The sequence below is a fragment of the Trifolium pratense genome, linkage group LG2 (genome assembly GCF_020283565.1).
Source record: "Trifolium pratense cultivar HEN17-A07 linkage group LG2, ARS_RC_1.1, whole genome shotgun sequence".
In the NCBI taxonomy this organism is placed as follows: Eukaryota; Viridiplantae; Streptophyta; class Magnoliopsida; order Fabales; family Fabaceae; genus Trifolium; species Trifolium pratense.
This window is the reverse complement of record NC_060060.1, coordinates 59,351,641-59,371,310: the sequence shown is the minus strand read 5'-3', so window position 1 is coordinate 59,371,310 and position 19,670 is coordinate 59,351,641. Positions and strand designations below refer to the sequence as shown.

The following is a 19,670-nucleotide window of genomic DNA, read 5'->3' as shown; positions in this document are numbered from 1 at the left end:
GAAATTTCCTGCATGATAGAGCCTAAAGCATAATATGATCCATATACGATGGCTTGAACAGAAAAAGAAACACTCTGCCTTTGTTTATGAACAAAGGATAAGCACAATTTCTTTCAAAATGAAGAAAATAGCTTCATAGAAGAAAGGAAACCCTTCAGATTGAATAAAAGAACCTTACATGGGTTGCTTGTACGAAAAAGTTTAACAAAACCTTGATAATCAATTAGACTAACGTTGATTTTTTTGTCATTCCTTTTATTTTTCAGTTTCAGTTTATTCATGTAACTTTTTAAAGTTTTAAATAAGTCATTTATCTATATTTTATATATCTATGTTTTTCGCTTCATTTAAATTGTTGGAAAAAGTCACATTGGTACAATTTTGCAAAATATGAAGCCAGTTGTAAATGAAAGGTCAAAATTAAGCAACCAAACTCATGAAAAAAATTAAGATAAAAAATAAGAATGCCTTTTAGCTTAACTAATCGATTCTTTTTTTGGGTCAATGAGCATTATGTTGTAAACATATTGTTGGTTGGTGCATTGATTTGCATATGAAGTATTAACATATATATATTTTTAAATATTTGTGTTTTATTTTTCGGCTCAATTTATGAACTCTAATTTTAGATGAAAAGTGGTAATATTGAAAAGAAAAAAAAAAAGGGTTTGGACCCATTGACCCACATAGCTCATAATATTTGGAAACCATATAGCAACCGTCCCGTTTTATATTATTAAACACACTACATCTACACTTTTAAGCTCACAACTTTGATCTTTCGTTGTGTTAAAACTTAAAAGTGATCACCAATACTTTTGGCCTGTTGTGTTAAAAGCTAAAACCAAAGCTTTTGGCCGGTTGTGTAAGCTACGCATCCAAATTATGTGGTCGTTAGTTTACACCCTAAAGCAATTAAATATACCTAAGATAAGATATAGTATCATCTAAACTCAGTCAGCATCTTAAAGGAGTCAAAGGATTCACGAGTTCATCAGATCCAGTCAAAAAGGACAACATTTGTAATTGTCGAGGAAATCTTTGTCTCTTCTACTAAAGGTTACATGCACCTACCCACCTGCTTTAGGCAAAGGTGCTCCGAATCGTGTATCAAATCATAATTGAAATTGAAAAGAAGAACAGGATGGAGCCAAAAGAAAGGAAATAAACATACATACCATGTAAACCTAACTAACTTCATTTCCCACAATGGCCAGCACTATCGAAACTAAAGATAGTAAATAAGCCGTGGCAAGTTTCAGCAAGCAGCAAAGATTCATTTTAACAAATCCAGCATTTTGCTTATTGTCAGACGCAGAGGAGATATCTAGCAGCCTGAAACTATAGATTTTTTGGCGACAATATAATAAAGTAGTTTACGTGTCAACTGCAGTCATCGGAATGATGCCTCTGTTTTTCATTTTATCATGAAGGGTGACCACCAAGTTATGGGCATCATCCAGGAGCTTCCAAACATCAAGGTGTCCTGACATACCATTGCATTCCTTAAGGATATCGTCCATGCTGCTATACTTCTCGAGGATCAATTTCCTTTTCTGTAACACAGAGGCTGCTATTGCAAAAAGCAATAAATCATCTGTTGGTGGAGCACGCTGCCTAATTCTGCTCCAGGCTGATTTCCCAATACCTGCTCTGATTGCAGCTTGATCTGCCCACATTACTTCCCAAAGGCACAGAGTTTGTTCAAATGTCAACTCCCGTCTGAACAATACCACCACCATCCTGTACACAAAAAAGCAATCCTCGGCTTGAAGCTTCTGCAAATGCCGAAACAGGTGGGAATCCTTAAACTTGATTATTTTTGCAACTATATCGAGTTGCCTTCTAATACCGACCTCATCAAGCCTGAAATTCTGCCTAGCCTTCTTCATAAATCCAACAAAACACCAGAATGCCTCGTGATCTTCTGATATAACACTAATTATAGGAGATAACAGGTCACTCATACCCTGGCAGTAGCCAATTTCTGGGTCGTATAGAGCATAAGCTTCAAGAATAGCAACTAATCGAGCAGCATGAAAAATTCTGCCAGCATCTAGGTGACCATAATCCTTCAAGCCAACAGCCTCAGCAGATCGATGTGCCCTACTTTCTGCTACAACAGCTTGAGATGGAGAGTATGGCATCCATTCTGCATTGGCACGTACTGCATCAAGTCGGATGATCCGTTGCCATGTGGCGAAGTCTTCACTACTTCGTAGTTTTGAAGTACCATTCATTTGTGAGGGAGAAGAATTATCCTTAGAAGGTGTCTTGCCATTGTTGTCTTCCAGGCCGTCATCAGAAGGAAATGCCTGAAATACCTCAGGACTTTCTGAGGAATCTGAATCAGTGGAATCTGTATCAAGAGCAGAGGCATCAGCATTGCTGCTGTTGGGAGCATCGTCTCCTTCCAACAGGGTAACGGATGGATCATCTGAATATTCAAAATCTGGGCTCTGTTCCTCACTGGAAAGGGATTCTCTGGCACTTGCTGCATCTTCTGAACTCGGAGAACCAGAATCTTGAATAAAACTTACACCATCTCCTTCATAGTTGATTTCACCTATTTCAATCAACTTAAATCTCCCACTGTTGGAATTTAGAAGTTGCCGGCATTGTCTGCGGAGTTTCTCATACTTCTTTCTGTGTTTAAAGATTTAGGATTAAAGCAACAGTATGTTAAACTGAACAAAAGGAAAAAGCAAAAAAAGTTTTAAAGACCGGAGACAGATTATGAAGCATGGATTGCATATAAACTTGTATGCTTACCTATTTTGAGTTCGAGTAACATCTCTTTCTTCTTTGGTAGTGTCCAAATCATATCTGTTTAAATGAAAGAGTAATCAGTAACCAGATAAATGTTTGTCTAATTAAATGAAAATAGAAACAAAAATTGGGGGATAAATTCAAATAACACAAAATATAACACATGACAAAGTATTCAATACTCATCCTAATGCATAACATGATGAAAAAAAATTGAGATTCACCAAATAAATAAAGATCATTTAGAAGTGAAATGTGAAAGAATGCTTACACTCCAAGTAGGAAAGGCCAAACTTCAGCTCTTATAAAAGGATCAACACCCTGCATCAGACATTCATAACATAATCAATATCAAAATGAAACACCAAACAACACTAAATTGAAATCTAAACAGATAAATCAGTAAACTCACTCCACTGCGAACTCTTTTCAGGAATTTAATTCCACCATCGCGAATTTTCCCATCAGGGGTAAACAAGCTTTTCCATTGTTGAGGAGAAAGGACACGTTTTCTTTTTCGGCGTGACCATGGTGATTTAAGACGACCTCTGAAATTGTCACAAAGAATTACTCATTACTACTACTGCTTAAATGGAAATAAGTTTTAGACCAGAGAATAGGCAGAAAACAATCATTCAACAGTTAGAAATCTATGTGCATTACAATTCTATCACAGATTTCATACATTTATCATTTCACAATTGTTTATGGATTCCATAGTAAAATGTGTGTATGCATAACTATCTTATTTCCATAATGCATTAAAAATAAAATGTTTAAATGCATTCAGTTCTAGAATTCCTCAACTTACATAGACTATTTTAATATGCCTCTATAAACAAATGTGTATATGAAAACAAACTATGGGTGCGTTCGGATTGGCTTATGATGAGCTACTGAAATAAGAATCTACTTATTAAGAGGGAGGGATGCAGACTTGAAAAGAATAAACGAAGAAGACGTATAGTATAAAAAATTGTCCTTGAAGATTTGAGAACTATCAACAACACATCTCAAATATAATACATCCATAAAATATCTAGACAAATAAAGTCTGAAGAATTGAAATGCTTGATGCAACATATTTCCTTAAATCAAGTTAGAAGCCGGAGACTCGATTAGTTCCAGAAAAAAAAATATTTTTTCAGTTTCGAAATGAAAATACTCACTTAAATATGCTTTAAGCATAGATCTACCTAATCAAATCTAGAAGGAAGATCTAAGCAAAATACAAACCTAGAAGAAGGGTTTTGGTATCCGATCAACATCACAATCAAGTTACATTTTCCATAAACAATGGTAATTGATTTATACATGAACAACTAGATTTGACATGACTCAATAGAAATTGGAATCAGTGGATAAAAAGTCCAAAACAATAGGAAAGGAACTTGAGATTGAAGAAATCTATTAAACACAAAAAGACAGAAAAATGCTTCACATAAACCAAAATAGTTAGATCTGTCTCCCTCTAATTATCTAGTCCTTTTCATTTTCAACCCTTCTTCTACTTACACAGAAAAATCAAAAATTTCTTTTTCAATTTTAAAATCATTGCAATTTCACAATTTCACAAATTAACCATTCTATTCTACACACTCAGACTCAGACCCGAACAAAAAAACCTAAATTAGAAACAAAATACCAAAGCGCGAAGATCGGTGATAATCAAAATTGGAGATCTGGAACGAAATTAACAGAACAAAGTAATAAAAATGAGAGAGAAAAAGAAGAAGAACTAACCGATCAGAGGATGAACAAGAAGCTGGTGAGGAAGAACTAACAACGAATAGAACCGAACGTAAATGGATCCACGATGAAGATGAAGACGATGATGATGATGAAGGAGAGGAATTTGAAGACGAAGAAGATGAATTGTTACTTCGTCTAAGAGGATTCATCTATAATCAATCACACTTTGTTTTTCGTTTTTTTTGTTTGTTACGAAATCGAAAACAATTTCATCTATGTCTGAGTGAGAGTGAGGAATTGAGCTAGGGTTTTTGCGATTGCGAAGATGCTTTCTCTAATTCATTCATTCATTTGAAGAGTATTTGGTTTTTACCTACTTGCACCATAGAAGAAGATGACGAAAAAACCGATGCCGGCAAAAGCCGTGAAGAGCACCGCTGTAGTCGAAGGAGCGGTGGTCATGAAGGAGAGTTTGTTGCCGCCGCCTCCGCCGGAGAGAAACGGAGTGTCGTTGTTGGCGTTGAAGTTAGTAGATAGGAAGAACATGGAGGTGGAGAAGAAAGGAGTTGAAATTACTTGAATACCCTTTGCCACGATTGTTCTTGTTCTTATGATTTCGCAAAAGTGATTCTGAGAAGTGAACGCGAAAAACAAAGGCGTGTTTGTTTTGTTTAGTTTTGTTTTGATAGAGAAGCCACTTATTTTGTACTATAGCTTTGTCTTCTTTTTTTTTTCTCTCTCTTTGAAGAACGTCACTGTGAAGAGAGAGAGAGAGAGATAAGTGAGATGCAAATGAAAGAATCTCCTTTCCTTATGTTTGTTTGTTGAAAGAATCTCCTCTCCCCACCCCCGTGTTTCTTTTATCCCCCTGAGTTTCCAATTTTGCCCTTGAAAAAACTTCGGTTCGTAGAAATCGAAGTTTTTTTTTGCCTTGAAAATAAATTTCGGTTTCTAAAAACCGAAATTTACTCTGAATTTGCACTAGAAAAAATTCGGTTTCTGCGAACCGAATTTTTCACAAGGGCAAAATTGGAATATTGGGGGTATAAAAGAAACACGGGGGGCCGAAGAGAAAATATCGGTTGTTTGTTTGTTTGGGCTTTTTTAACTTTTTTTGTAGTAAAAGAGGAGAAGGACTGCAATAATGCCTAAAACGGTGCCGTTTTAATCTTTTCTAATCACGTCAAACTTCAGACTAAACTATTCGATTTTTTTATAAAATAAAAATAAAGTAAACTAACTATTCAATGAAGATAGGGTTTTGATTTTTTGATTAAATTATTACTTAATTTGTTTTTTGTTTTAAGAAAGACTATGACCATATCTCTCGCTCCTCTATTCACTACTAGTACTTGCCTTGTTTGGGCTTTATTACAAAAATTGGATTATAATGATGATGGGGTCAATAACTTTATATTACGCGCTTAAAGCGTTAAATACATGTGTACTACATGCTTATTCTAATCTCCTCACTCCATCTCCATGTATACTATTTAAATTATAATAAATAAATTAAAAAATAATGGTTTAAATTTGTTAATAGTTTCTGTATTTGTATTTGTAGCTCATTTTGGTATTGGTCCTTGCATTTTATAAAAAATTTGCTTTGAAATTGTAAAAAAAAAAAAAAACCTTTTTAATGTGTGTCATGTGACCTGAAATTATTGGGTCATGTGGCACTTCTTTAGTTATAACGGAGACTCAAAGCAAACTTTTTTTATAAAATGTAAGGACTCATCAAAATAAAAAATTGCAAGGGAAAATGAGTTATAAATGTAGGGATTATTAACATATTTAAACCAAAAATAATTAAGGTATCTTCATGAACATAATTTCACTGATTTATGGATGAAATTATAGCTACTAAATCACTTGATAAAACAATTAATGTATTTAATTAGTAATTAATTTTTTAACTAATTTTTATTTATAATATGAAATGAAAATATTACATTATTACTATGTTGCATGCATACTCATTTACAATTCTCTTGTGATTTAGTAGGGTATACAAATTAAATTTTAGTTTTTGTTCAATTTTTTACCTATGGTGTCAAAAATAATTTAAAAATTAAACACAACACAATTAAAGTTATCATAGTCATATTTAGTACACTATGTTTTTAGTATATCAAACATATCCTCAATTATGGCTGAGCATGGATACGTGCAGGGCCGGTCCCAAGTATTTGGAGGCCCTGTTTAAAAATTTAAAATGGATCTTTAATAAAAATATAATTTTTTTTAAAAGTCATACTCTATTTAAATTGTAAATAACATAAAAAATAGTCATCATAGTAAATAACATCTAAAAGCGACATATTTTAATCAATGACATTAAAATACATCTTCAATCTAATATAATTATCAACTTTACATTTTCTTGGGGAATTTTTTTTTTCTTGTAATGCTGCTTCTTTTTTTACAATCAACCGCAAGTTATTTATAAAATTAAGAGTGTGTTTATTAAATATTTTATTTTTTGAGTTATAAAATATTTTTAGTAGTAACAAAGTCATTAATTTCTTTTACATATATAAATTTTTTAATAGACCGATATAAACAATTAGAGGCCCTGAATGTTTGAGGCCCTGTGCGGTGGCTCACCTTGCACACCCACAGGGCCGGCCCTGGATACGTGACTCGACTTGAAATTGATATAACCGAGAACACATGGAAGCATCCCGTCGGATGTGAATTGGGTCTCGAGTCAACGATTGCGAAAAATCAGACATGAAGAGTTTGATACGAGCAAGTGTGGATCTATAAAAATTTATATCTTAATAACCGAAACCAACCAAACAACGACTAAAATGCAAATTAATTTTTTTCTTCGATTTCAAGTTCCTCTCCTCTCTCTTACACTCTTTTTTTTCCCCCCATCTTTGATATATGATAGATATGTGATATTTTGTATCCTTGTTAGAAGGAGGTGTAAATATACTCCAATACTCTAGGTCTATTTAAATTTTAGTTTCTCATCTAATTAATCTATTATTGTTTTTGGATCTAAAAATTTCAAAAAAAGTAATTGCATTTCATCCTCTTTTTTGTTCATTTAGTTTTTCTATCATTTGTTGTCATGTGTACGAAGTGTTGAATTATTTGAAAAATAGAAATGTATGGATCAATGGACCTATCGCCCAAACAAATCGAAGATGTAGACAGTCAAAATAAGAAACTATAACTATTATCAATTTGACGATTTTTGACCGAACCCAACTCATCGTAATTTTCAGCATCTAAGTCATGCACTCGGTTTTCAAACTCCACTCAATTCTGTTTAAAATACTGCCATGGCATGTGATGCATGCTAGATATATTTTACAAGATGATGATGAAATTTTAATAAAATTTAGAGTTTAATTTGTACGTACTTACATGTGTATTCAATGATGTGTTGCCACATCATTTAATGAAAGTGACACATCATGCGTTGATATATTATTGGATGTATGTGTAAAATAATTTTATACTGACAGTGTATATAAATTAAATTCTATAATTTATAACAGTACTTTTTATGTGTCTATATAATTAAGATACATATTATATAGTTGGGTTAAATAATTTTTTATCCCGTAAAATAAAACTTTTTAACCTTAGTCTTTATTTATGGAAAATGTTAAATAGTGTCCTGGAGCACTGGTTAAGGATATCAAAATGGAAATTTTATCTTGGAAATTGTGAATTCAATATCTTAAAGATGTAAAAAATTATTATCTCTCATCATTAATTTTGTTCTTTCTTTCTTTTTTTTAGTATGCTTAACTAGTGCCTCCGAGACACTGTTTAACCTACCCTTTATTTAATTTTCTATTATACTTTTAGTTCTTTTAAATTTATATTGCACGCAATTTTAGTCTTTTTTGCTTAGTATTTTTAAATGATTTTTTTTTCAGGTATGTTAAGAACATTATAAAAAAAATTGAAAAAATGAGCTCATTTTTTTTTCTTCGACATGATTTTTGTTGTTTTTATCTTGATTTTAGTCTTTAAAAAATTCATATTTAATTCATCTCATGTTAAAAAAAACACTAAATAATTTTTTTATATGATATTTTAACCATGCCTACAAAAAATCACTAAAATTGTTTGATTTGTTTCGACCAGTATTTTCAAAATATCAAATTTCTATAATTTTTACTAATAGACAATTAAAAATATTCGTAATCAAAATTATGCCTTGATGTACGTGCAGTGATCAAATGGTTCTTATATTTTGGGACGAAGAGAGTATTTATCGTATTATAAATAATAATGTAATTTATAATACAGTAATATACTGGTAGTATGTCCACTTATTTTTGTTAATTATTAAAGGAAATGAGTGTACTCTATCTTCAACGTACATAAAAAACTACAAATTGCATGCGGCAAGGGGTAAAGTTGGGATATTGCAATTAGCCTTCAAGAATTGATTTTGGTCAAACTCAAAAACTAGGAATAGTTGCTTCGGCTAGAATTGATTCTAAGCTCCAGAATCAATTTTACGATCCAAAACTAAACATCTTATAAATACGTCAAAACCAATTCTACACACTAGAATCAATTGTCTCTCTAAAAGTGGAGCCAAACATACACTAAAAAGTCTTACTCGATCATTCCAAAAGGTAAATTGTATATTCAGTTTATCACAGCACAACAGCTACATTGCATGTACTTCATCAAAACTAAGTAGGTTTTAATTTTTATCAAAGATTGTGATGTTGTCCTTGTCAACAATTTTCTACTCATCTATCAAACTTTGAAAGATTCACGATATTTACATCTTTATATGGTTGAAATGTTGACCATAATTTCATACATAAAAAAGTAAAAAATAAAAATAAAAATAAAAATAAGAACCAGCTAGTTCATCACGTTGTATGATAATTAGCTAGTTTACTTATGTAAAAATGTGAAACTTATGGTATATTATATTCTTTATTTCTCATCTCATTTTTTTTTTTAATTAACTTTACTTCCCATCTCTATATTGTAATTTATCTGCTATTTACTCAATTGTACATTTCATATATACTTTTTGCTTGTATTAAGACAATAAATTTATGTGTTTTTAATATTTGTCACGATATTTTAAATGTGTTTTTAATATTTGTCACGATATTTTAAATTTATAAATACATTTTCTTCCATTTGTCAACGAAGACTTATATCATCCACAAAAAATGCACCATGACATGAAATCATGAACCATTTTCAAATATGTTAGTTAGAAAACAATTAGAACTACTAAAGAGAAAAAATATGGCAAAATATTACCTAAAACAACAAAATACCAGTTCAAATCTGATTCTTCATATACATCAATTAGTTCTAGAAAGAAGAAGAAAAAGATACTTATGTCAAAAAAAAAAAGAAGAAAAAGATACTCACCAATCCATACCATTAAGTACGGCAAATAGTACTTTATAATTTTCTTAAGGGGGAGCAATAAATGCCTCCATCTACTTATTAAAAAAGAACTTGTGATTTTAGTGGACATGATTGAAAATTTGATACTCATTAATGAATATGTTACTAGAGAATAGAGAAGATTCAAACTGATTGTACAAAGTGTTATTGTAAAAATAGAAGTTTAAAGTAGCTTTGGAGCATCTCTAATAGTGAAACTATTTTAATTTTTATATATTATTAATAAGTGGTTGTTAGAATACTATATAAAATTTATGTAACTGATACATATTTTGTTGCAATGGTACAAAATTATGACATTCTTAAGCAACTCATACTAAATAAACCAATATTTGTCTTAATAAGGAGCACATGGAGGTCTAAGAATTCGTAGAGTGCAGAAATTTAATATTTCTCTTCTTGGTAAGTGGTGTTGAAGGTTGTTGCAGGAACATGAGAGTTTGTGGTTTAAGGTTTTGGCAGTTAAGTATGGGATGAGGGATGACCAGGTGGATAGTGGGGGTAATAGGGCTTCTAGTTGCTTGGCGGTTTATTAATGATAGTTTACCCACAAAGTTTAATTTTTTGGCTCGTGGATGTTTACGTAACGATTCCTGTTATACTCAGCTGGTTGTGATGCTATTGAGGATATCTATTTCTGAATTGCCCCGTTTTTTTGGTGCGGTTTGGAGTGACATCATTCCATAGTTAGGGATCACGTGTGTTCTTCCTGATAATGCATTTCGTTCCCATCTCAATTTTGTGGGGCTCACGGTTTTTGCAAAAATATTAAGACCTCTTTAGTCTTTACAAGCAATTTGATTATCTTCAATCTGGTATATTTGAAAAGCGAGAAATGATAGATTTTTTAATGACAAGACAATTACTATTGTCAGGTTATCTCTACCACCAAAAGGCACCGACTTGTCTAGTAATCTAACCGAATCTCATATGACTTTTGGTAACATGTTAAGATGGTAATCGTTTAGTAGAAAAGTTAAATAATGTTTGAAATTTTACTATATATTTTTATTATAGCATGGTTCTACCAGCAATGCAAATGGCCTCGATAATTTTAATTACTTATCCAAAACATATTTGGCTTGGTTTTGAACTACCAATATTATACTTGTGCTTTTTGGTTTACACGAAGAATTATATTTTCATTGCATCTAAGGAAATGCATATAAGTTTTGTCCTTAAATTTATTTAAAATAAAAGGGAATGTGGGGAGTTATCTTGGCAACCTCTAGATTTTTGGTTTACACGATTATTATTTTAAACTGTTCGATCTTAAATTTACGGTCGAGATTGAAAATAACGTGAAATCGTGTGTATTTACCACCGCAACTAAACGTACATGATACTATTTGATATTCTTGTGGGTTCCATGGTTTTCAAAGTTTGTTGCTTACCATCAAATGCCACTTTGAGATCCGACAAATAAGCTAATAAAAAATTCTACCAAAAGATATGTTTGTTGCTCTCCATATCTAGCATACATACTGTCTACAATTCCACATATACAATGAAAGCCTTTTTTGTTTGTAGGCCATAAACATATTGTCATGATGAAGATTGAAGATGCACCTTTAAAAATGTCATGCACTGCCCTTCTCTACACAATTCTTTAGGGTCATAAAACCTGATTATTTCTCTATTAACATCAACAACCATCAGGAGCTTGATTAGAGTTTGAGTTGGTATTTCATTGGCTGATCATTTTGTTCGGTTTATGCATTCTACATGAGGTCTCGTGTTCGCCGTTCTTTTTTGCACTATTGTGGTTGTATAACATTTGATTGGTGTGGCATGAACGGAATAGTAGAATCTTTAAGGCAAATGAATCGACAATCCATTAGACGCTAGATAAAGTCAAAGCTCATTCGCTCTGGTAGATGAACGTCTATAATGTAAATCTCGGTTTAAATTTTCATATGTGGTGGTCGAGCCTATTTATTTGTCTGGTCATTGGTTGACCAATATTTTTACTGTTGTAAACGCTTAACGTTCTATTTGACACTCCCTACGGAAGACTTATTGTTATAATTAATGAAATCCATTTTTTCTTGTTCAAAAAGAAACATCAACAACCATCATAAGGGATAATAATATTTTAAACTGACATTACATTAGTCTGATTAAAACTGAACTCATTTCTTAATTATGGTGTCATTTTAATTTGATTCACGTGATAAATTAAAAGATCATGATTCTTTAAACCAAGAGTAACCATTTGAAAATTTGTTTCCAATAAAAGATAAATACTTTTTCTTGAAATTATTTCAATTGCATGCATAACATTAGTGAGGTCCTATAAATTACAAATTCAGGCATAGCTGAAAAAGAGGTCCTATAAATTAAAGTGATTGCCCATAGAAGAACTATTGGAGATAGATCACCACGAATGGCTCAATAATATAGTAGTTAATTACATTGTAGTTAAAATACAATCTCAATTGTAGAGTGAAGTTACATTGTAGTTAGAGAGACATGATCAAAAACTTGATATCATGACTAAAATCACAATCACAATCACAATCACAAACCTAAACATGATTAAATGTCAACCATAGAGTAACTAAAAACATATTAATTGGGGGTGATTGACATGCCCACTATATATTTTTATTGAAAAATGAGAAGAGAAAAAGGGATCAATCTTATGAGGCCCATATGTTTTCACCTTTTGAATTTGTCTATGTTTTATAGGTCCTTTTCATCATCTAACACAATGATGAAAGAGGTTCCAAAGAATAAACAAAGAGTCTAAAGTGATTCTGATTGTTTTCTGTATGTGAGATATTGGATCGAACTCTAGTGGTCGAAGGGTAGCTTCTTGGTTCGACAGTTCGACAGGGTTAAGCATGACGTCGAAGATTGCTCACATGCTTGTGTCGAAGAGTGCATGTTGTAGTCGAAGATGGGTCGAACATGCAGGTGTCAAAGATGCTAGGGTTGTTAGCATGTTAAATTAGGTTTTAGTGTTTAAACCCTAATTTGTTAAGTTAGCTTGTTTATTAAGTTGGCTTGTGTAATGGGCCTTGCTGAAAAAGCCCATTAGTTAGTATGTTAGGTTTTATTATAAATAGCATACTAGTCTCTCATCATTAAAAGGCGGCAAATCCTAATAAGGGGTGAGAGAGGTTATTTGTTATTCTTGTAAACTTGTAATCTTGTTTTAAGAGAAAGTAAAAGAATAGCAGTTATAACCAATTCTTGTGTTCCTCTTCTCCTCTCTAATTCCCTATTATACTTTGCTATTGGTATCGTTTTTCACAACAAATTGGTGCGGTGAGCGTGGAGAAGATGCCTTCAACAAAGTATGAGATTGAAAAGTTCACCGGAGTGAATGATTTCGGTCTGTGGCGCTTGAAGATGAAAGCCCTACTGGTTCAACAGGGTTGTTTGGAAGCGTTGAAGGGAGAGGCAGCCATGAATGCAGAACTGACGGCGGCGGAGAAGACGAATATGATCGAGAAAGCACACAGCGCAATTCTGTTGAGCCTTGGTGATAAGGTTCTACGACAGGTATCAAAGGAGACGACGGCATCAGGATTATGGGCGAAACTTGAAAGTTTGTATATGACCAAATCGCTGGTAAATCGACTCTACCTGAAGCAGGCTTTGTATTCATTCAAGATGGTTGAAGACAAAGTGTTGGCTGAGCAGTTGGATATGTTCAACAAGCTGATTCTTGATCTTGAAAATATCGATGTAAAGATTGATGATGAAGATCAAGCGCTGTTACTATTGTGCGCTTTGCCTCGATCACATGCTCACTTCAAAGAAACTCTCTTGTATGGAAGGGAGTCCCTGACGTTTGAAGAAGTTCAATCAGCCTTGTATTCTAAAGACTTGAATGAACGAAAGGAGCATAAACCTTCGACTGTTGGTGAAGGTTTGGCCGTTAAAGGAAAATTCTTGCGAAAGAATGGTAAATTCGACAAGAAGGGCAAAAGCCAGTCGAAGTCCTACAGTGATGAAGTATCTGGCATTCGATGCTATCATTGTAAGAAGGAAGGTCACACAAGAAAGGTGTGCCCTGAACGCCTGAAAGATCATGGAGGTAATGGCAATGCAGCCATTGTTCAAGATGATTTTGAATCATCTGATGTCCTTGTAGTTTCAAGCAGTGACTCGAGAAAAGAGTGGATTATGGATTCAGGTTGCACTTGGCACATGACTCCAAACAAAGACTTGTTCGAGGAATTATGTGATCAAGATGGTGGATCAGTATTGCTGGGAAACAATAAGGCTTGCAAGATTGCAGGTGTTGGATCTGTGAGATTCAAGCTCCATGATGAGTCAATAAGGTTGTTGACTGAAGTCAGGTATGTTCCTGACTTGAAGAGAAATCTGCTTTCTCTTGGTGAATTCGACAAGAAAGGATATGTTTTCCAAGGAGAGAAAAGTATCCTAAGAGTCATGAAGGGCTCGAAGGAAGTCTTGAGAGGCGTGAAGAAACAAGGCTTGTATACCCTTGAGGCTGAAGTTGTAAGTGGTTCGACAAATGTTGTATCCACGAAACCTTTGTCGAAGACAGAAATCTGGCACATGAGATTGGGCCATGTCAGTGAAAGGGGTCTGGTCGAATTAGGGAAACAAAATCTGCTTGGTGGAGACAAAATCAAAAAGCTGAAGTTTTGTGAACCCTGTGTATTTGGAAAATCTTGCAGAGTGAAGTTCAACAAAGGCAAACAAAGAACACATGGATCCCTTGATTACATCCATGCTGATCTTTGGGGGCCTGCAAGGTGTCCGTCACATTCAGGAGCAAGGTATTTTCTATCCATAGTAGATGATTATTCCAGAAAATTATGGGTATTCATCCAGAAGACTAAGGATGAAACTTTTGAGAATTTCAAAAGTTGGAAGACTCTGGTTGAAAATCAGACTGGCAGGAAGGTCAAGAGGTTGAGAACCGACAATGGCCTTGAATTTTGCAATGAGGCATTCGACATTTTCTGTGCTGCCTCTGGTATTGCAAGGCACAGAACCACTGCAGGTACTCCACAACAAAATGGTTTGGCTGAAAGGTTTAATCGAACTATTTTGGAGAGAGTTAGATGCATGTTGACTGGTGCGGGGTTAAAGAAGGTGTTCTGGGCTGAGGCTGTTTCGACAGCAACATATCTGATAAACAGATGTCCTTCGACAGCGTTAGATATGAAGACACCTGAAGAAGTTTGGTCGGGACATCCACCAGATCTCGACAAACTGAGAGTATTTGGCTGTGTAGCCTATGCTCACATTAGGCAAGACAAGGTCGAACCTAGAGCTCTGAAATGCATGTTCATGGGATACCCTGAAGGAGTCAAAGCTTATAGGCTATGGTGCCTAGAGCCAGGTCACAAGAGGTGTATCACCAGTCGAGATGTAGTTTTCAATGAAGCTGAAATGGCTTTTAAGAAAACTGTTGATGTTGGTCGAAGTACAGAAACATCTGACGAAGAGCTGGAACAGGTAGAGATTCCTGTTGAGGTGGAGCATGTTGATGCTGAATTGCATATCCCTGATGAAGTCGAAGAAGAAGCTGAAAATGCTGAGGAAGTTGAGGAAACTGACGATGACTACCTACTATCGAGAGATAGGTCGAGAAGAGTCATCAAGGCACCTCAGAGGCTTGGGTATGCAGATCTTATAGCTTATGCCTTAATCTCTGCAAGTGAGGTTCTAGACGAAGAACCTAGAGACTATAAGGAAGTTATGAGGAGTCGAAATAAGACTGAATGGCTGAAGGCCATGGATGATGAGATGAAATCTCTTCATGATAATCATACTTGGGAACTGATCAAGAAACCTGCTGGGGCAAGGTTAGTCAGCTGTAAATGGATTTTCAAAGTTAAGGAAGGAATCGAAGGAGTGACGTCGAAAAGATACAAGGCAAGGTTAGTTGCAAGGGGTTTCACTCAGAAAGAAGGTGTCGACTTCAATGATGTGTTTTCTCCAGTTGTGAAGCATAGGTCCATTCGAATGTTGCTTGCCATGGTGGCACAGTTCGATCTTGAACTGGAACAGATGGATGTGAAGACTGCGTTCTTGTATGGTGATCTAGATGAAACGATCCTGATGAGGCAACCAGAAGGGTATGTCGAAAGGGGGAAGGAAGATTATGTGTGTAAGTTAAAGAGATCTTTGTATGGGCTGAAACAATCTCCTCGACAGTGGAATAGGAGATTCGACAAGTTCATGGCAAGCATAAGTTTCATTAGAAGTCAGTTCGACCACTGCGTTTACTTCAGATTTCGACCTGGTAATTCATTTGTTATTTTGTTGCTTTATGTGGATGATATTCTCATAGCAAGCAACAATGTTGAAGATGTGACGAGGGTGAAGGCTGAACTCAATAAGGAGTTCGATATGAAGGATCTGGGAGCTGCTTCCAGGATTCTTGGAATTGACATTCGAAGAGATAGAAAGAAGTCGAAGTTATGCTTATCTCAAGAGGCATATCTACGAAAGATTCTCGAAAAGTTTGGTATGTCGAATTCGAAGCCAGTTGTGACTCCAACAAACCCTCAATTCAAGCTGAGTATTGATCAGTGTCCCAGTACTGATGTCGAAAGAGCCTATATGAATAGCATCCCATATGCTAATATAGTTGGTTCTCTGATGTATGCTATGGTTTGTACTAGACCCGACATAGCATATGCAGTAAGTCTTGTAAGCAGGTACATGGCGAATCCTGGAAAGGCTCACTGGCAAGCATTGAAGTGGATTTTAAGGTACATAAATGGGTCTCTGAACAGAGTCTTAATTTATGGTGGAGCCTTAGGTGAAGATAGTAAAGCAGTAATCGAAGGATATGTCGACTCTGATTATGCAGGTTGTATGGATTCCAGGAAATCTATTTCTGGATATGTTTTCACTATGTTTGGCACAGCAATTAGTTGGAAAGCAACACTTCAGAAGGTTGTTGCTCTATCAACCACTGAAGCGGAGTATATTGCCTTAACTGAAGCTGTGAAAGAAGCATTGTGGCTTGAAGGTTTTGCGAAGGAGCTGAAACTTCAAGGTCGAGGTATCACTGTTAAATGTGATAGTCAAAGTGCAATACACCTGTCGAAGAATTCAGCCTATCATGAGCGAACTAAGCACATTGATGTGAGGCTGCATTTCGTCAGAGGAGTAATCGAGCGTGGAGAAGTCCAAGTGCTGAAGGTTTCGACTGAGGATAATGCTGCTGATATGATCACCAAGACATTGCCGAGTTGCAAGTTTTTCCACTGTATGCAGTTGATAAAGCTGCATGAAGAAAGCTAGTTTTTCCCTTGACGTTGTAGAGTTAGGTCCAAGGTGGAGATTTGTGAGATATTGGATCGAACTCTAGTGGTCGAAGGGTAGCTTCTTGGTTCGACAGTTCGACAGGGTTAAGCATGACGTCGAAGATTGCTCACATGCTTGTGTCGAAGAGTGCATGTTGTAGTCGAAGATGGGTCGAACATGCAGGTGTCAAAGATGCTAGGGTTGTTAGCATGTTAAATTAGGTTTTAGTGTTTAAACCCTAATTTGTTAAGTTAGCTTGTTTATTAAGTTGGCTTGTGTAATGGGCCTTGCTGAAAAAGCCCATTAGTTAGTATGTTAGGTTTTATTATAAATAGCATACTAGTCTCTCATCATTAAAAGGCGGCAAATCCTAATAAGGGGTGAGAGAGGTTATTTGTTATTCTTGTAAACTTGTAATCTTGTTTTAAGAGAAAGTAAAAGAATAGCAGTTATAACCAATTCTTGTGTTCCTCTTCTCCTCTCTAATTCCCTATTATACTTTGCTATTGGTATCGTTTTTCACAACACTGTAGGATAATGACAACACTACCATGCCATGGTTGTGTCTTAAGTATTGTCCCTTAATTACAAAATTGCACTTGATCGCTGTTATCCTAAAGTTATTGCCTTAATTATGTAAAGTGTGGTTGAGATTAAAACTATACTGATTAAGGGTTTGTTTGGATTTTTAAGCAACTCAAAGAGTAGTATTAGATTAATTTGGACTTTAGTCAATCATGCAAGGCAAACAATATTAATTTTATCTTAAATCAGCTGGTAATAAATATCTACGTGATCGTCCCCGTTAACATAGTTTAATTGGTAGAAAAATTACGGGTAAAATGTAGGAACGGAGGTTCGAACCCTAGTACTTCAACTATTTCACTTTAAAAAGTGAAATTCCAGTTACCAAACTATTTAACAACAAAAAAAAAAATGTACGGAATGTTTATGTAAATATCTTATTTGGATATATGTTGGTCCATCTGTTGAGGTGAATAATTCTAATAAGTTAATATATAGTGTTTATTAATTTTTCTATATTACACACTATTTATGAACCTATCATAATTTCACACTATTCTTCACTAGGATGAATTTTTCGAGAGAACCCGAATTCAAATTTTGGTGGGAATAATTTTTGGTCAGAATTACTTAACCCCGCAGCCAAATTATGGATTACTGGAGCACACTTGTCCTAAAAATTAAGGATTAATAAAAAAAAAACAGAAATATTATATTCAAATTCAAACAACCCTAGATCAATATCTTTGACAGAGGTAAAAAACATTTTGGCTTTTGTTTTAACCTTCAATATCTCTGATAATTCAAAATTTGAGTGCAAAATAAATAAAAGTTGCTCAATAATTATTTCAAACATTTTATTATATACAGGAGGATTCAGTCAAATACTCCTCCTTTACTTTTGTACGAAGCATCAAATACTCCTTTAGCATGCACTAAAAATGACATCTAATATACAATAACACTGTAATGGGGTTTTTGGGTGAAGAGAAGAGAAGAGAAGAGAGGGACCAAAAGAAGACAAACTACCACATTAAGCAAAACATTGTCATCTTGGACTAACCAGTAACCATCCAATTTGCTTGCAAATTGCAATAGGAAAATAAATTATTCGTTTGAGAAATTGGGTATAGGTTTGTGATTAAAGGTGTTCAGAAACCAATGGCATGTAAAACCACAAAAGACACATAAAACGTTGTGCGAAAGAATTCAAGTTTAATCACCGGTTAAAATAATTATTGGTCAGACTTTAGCAAAAAAAAATAAATAATGAAATGCTAGGTGAAGTGAAGAGAACATTGTTTGCATCCCCTAAATTTGCGGTCCCCATGTGTTCAGAGGACGTTTCTTGCTTCTATGTTCATCCATTTTATAAGTTGCAACTTGTTTTTATGAAGATATGCATATACTAGTATTCTTGGAGTGGATTTTAAGTCAAAAGGAAGTTTTGAGTAAAAAAAGAGTTTAAAGAAGCATGTGTTTTCAAGGTTTTATCCTGCAATGATAATGATGAAAGTTAAAAACAAGTATCATGGGGTGGTTGGTTTGAGACATCATTTACGGATGTTTAGATGGTGAAAGAAAATATAATGGCTAAAAATGTGATAAAAATAAAGATAAAAAAAAATAATAATAACGAAAACATGTAATGTTTGATGAAAGGAAATACAAGAAAGAAACATGTAAACTTTTTCCTCTAATTGGTTGAATAGAAGATAAAAACAAAAAGATAGTTAAACTATTCTAAATGACAAGTATGTCCTTGAAATGTTTTTTTGAAGTTAGCTTCCCAAATTGACCTCAAGAGGAGCACACTCTCAGGTCCCAAGCCAATACCAACGCATGTCCTTGAAATGTTAAAATAAGATGAAACCTATTGATTTGTCTTGAAATCAAGAACTTGTTTATATTGCAGCAAACTCCTCTGCATTTAAGAAAAGAAAATGGACTTTCGGGGGCGCGAAAAGAAAATGTCTTATTCTATTCACAACATGTTCGTTTAAGTGGCAGAATCTAAC

At 34.3% G+C, this 19,670-nt stretch overlaps 1 protein-coding gene across 2 annotated transcripts; it reads right to left on the bottom strand.

Annotated features, from left to right (window-relative positions):
* Positions 1 to 999: 999 nt before the first annotated feature.
* LOC123909198 (rab GTPase-activating protein 22-like) lies at positions 1,000 to 5,296 on the bottom strand. 2 transcript variants are annotated; one of them, XM_045959988.1, is made up of 5 exons: positions 4,513 to 5,296; positions 3,182 to 3,317; positions 3,041 to 3,090; positions 2,773 to 2,826; positions 1,000 to 2,646 (listed from the first exon to the last, which is right to left on the bottom strand). In XM_045959988.1, exons 1-5 carry the CDS (start codon positions 4,668 to 4,670, stop codon positions 1,377 to 1,379), a joined length of 1,668 nt encoding a protein of 555 aa, XP_045815944.1. In that variant the 5' UTR covers positions 4,671 to 5,296; the 3' UTR covers positions 1,000 to 1,376. The 2 variants fall into 2 exon arrangements, with proteins under 2 accessions (XP_045815944.1, XP_045815943.1); XM_045959987.1 differs by having other exon boundaries at positions 4,835 to 5,293.
* Positions 5,297 to 19,670: the final 14,374 nt, after the last annotated feature.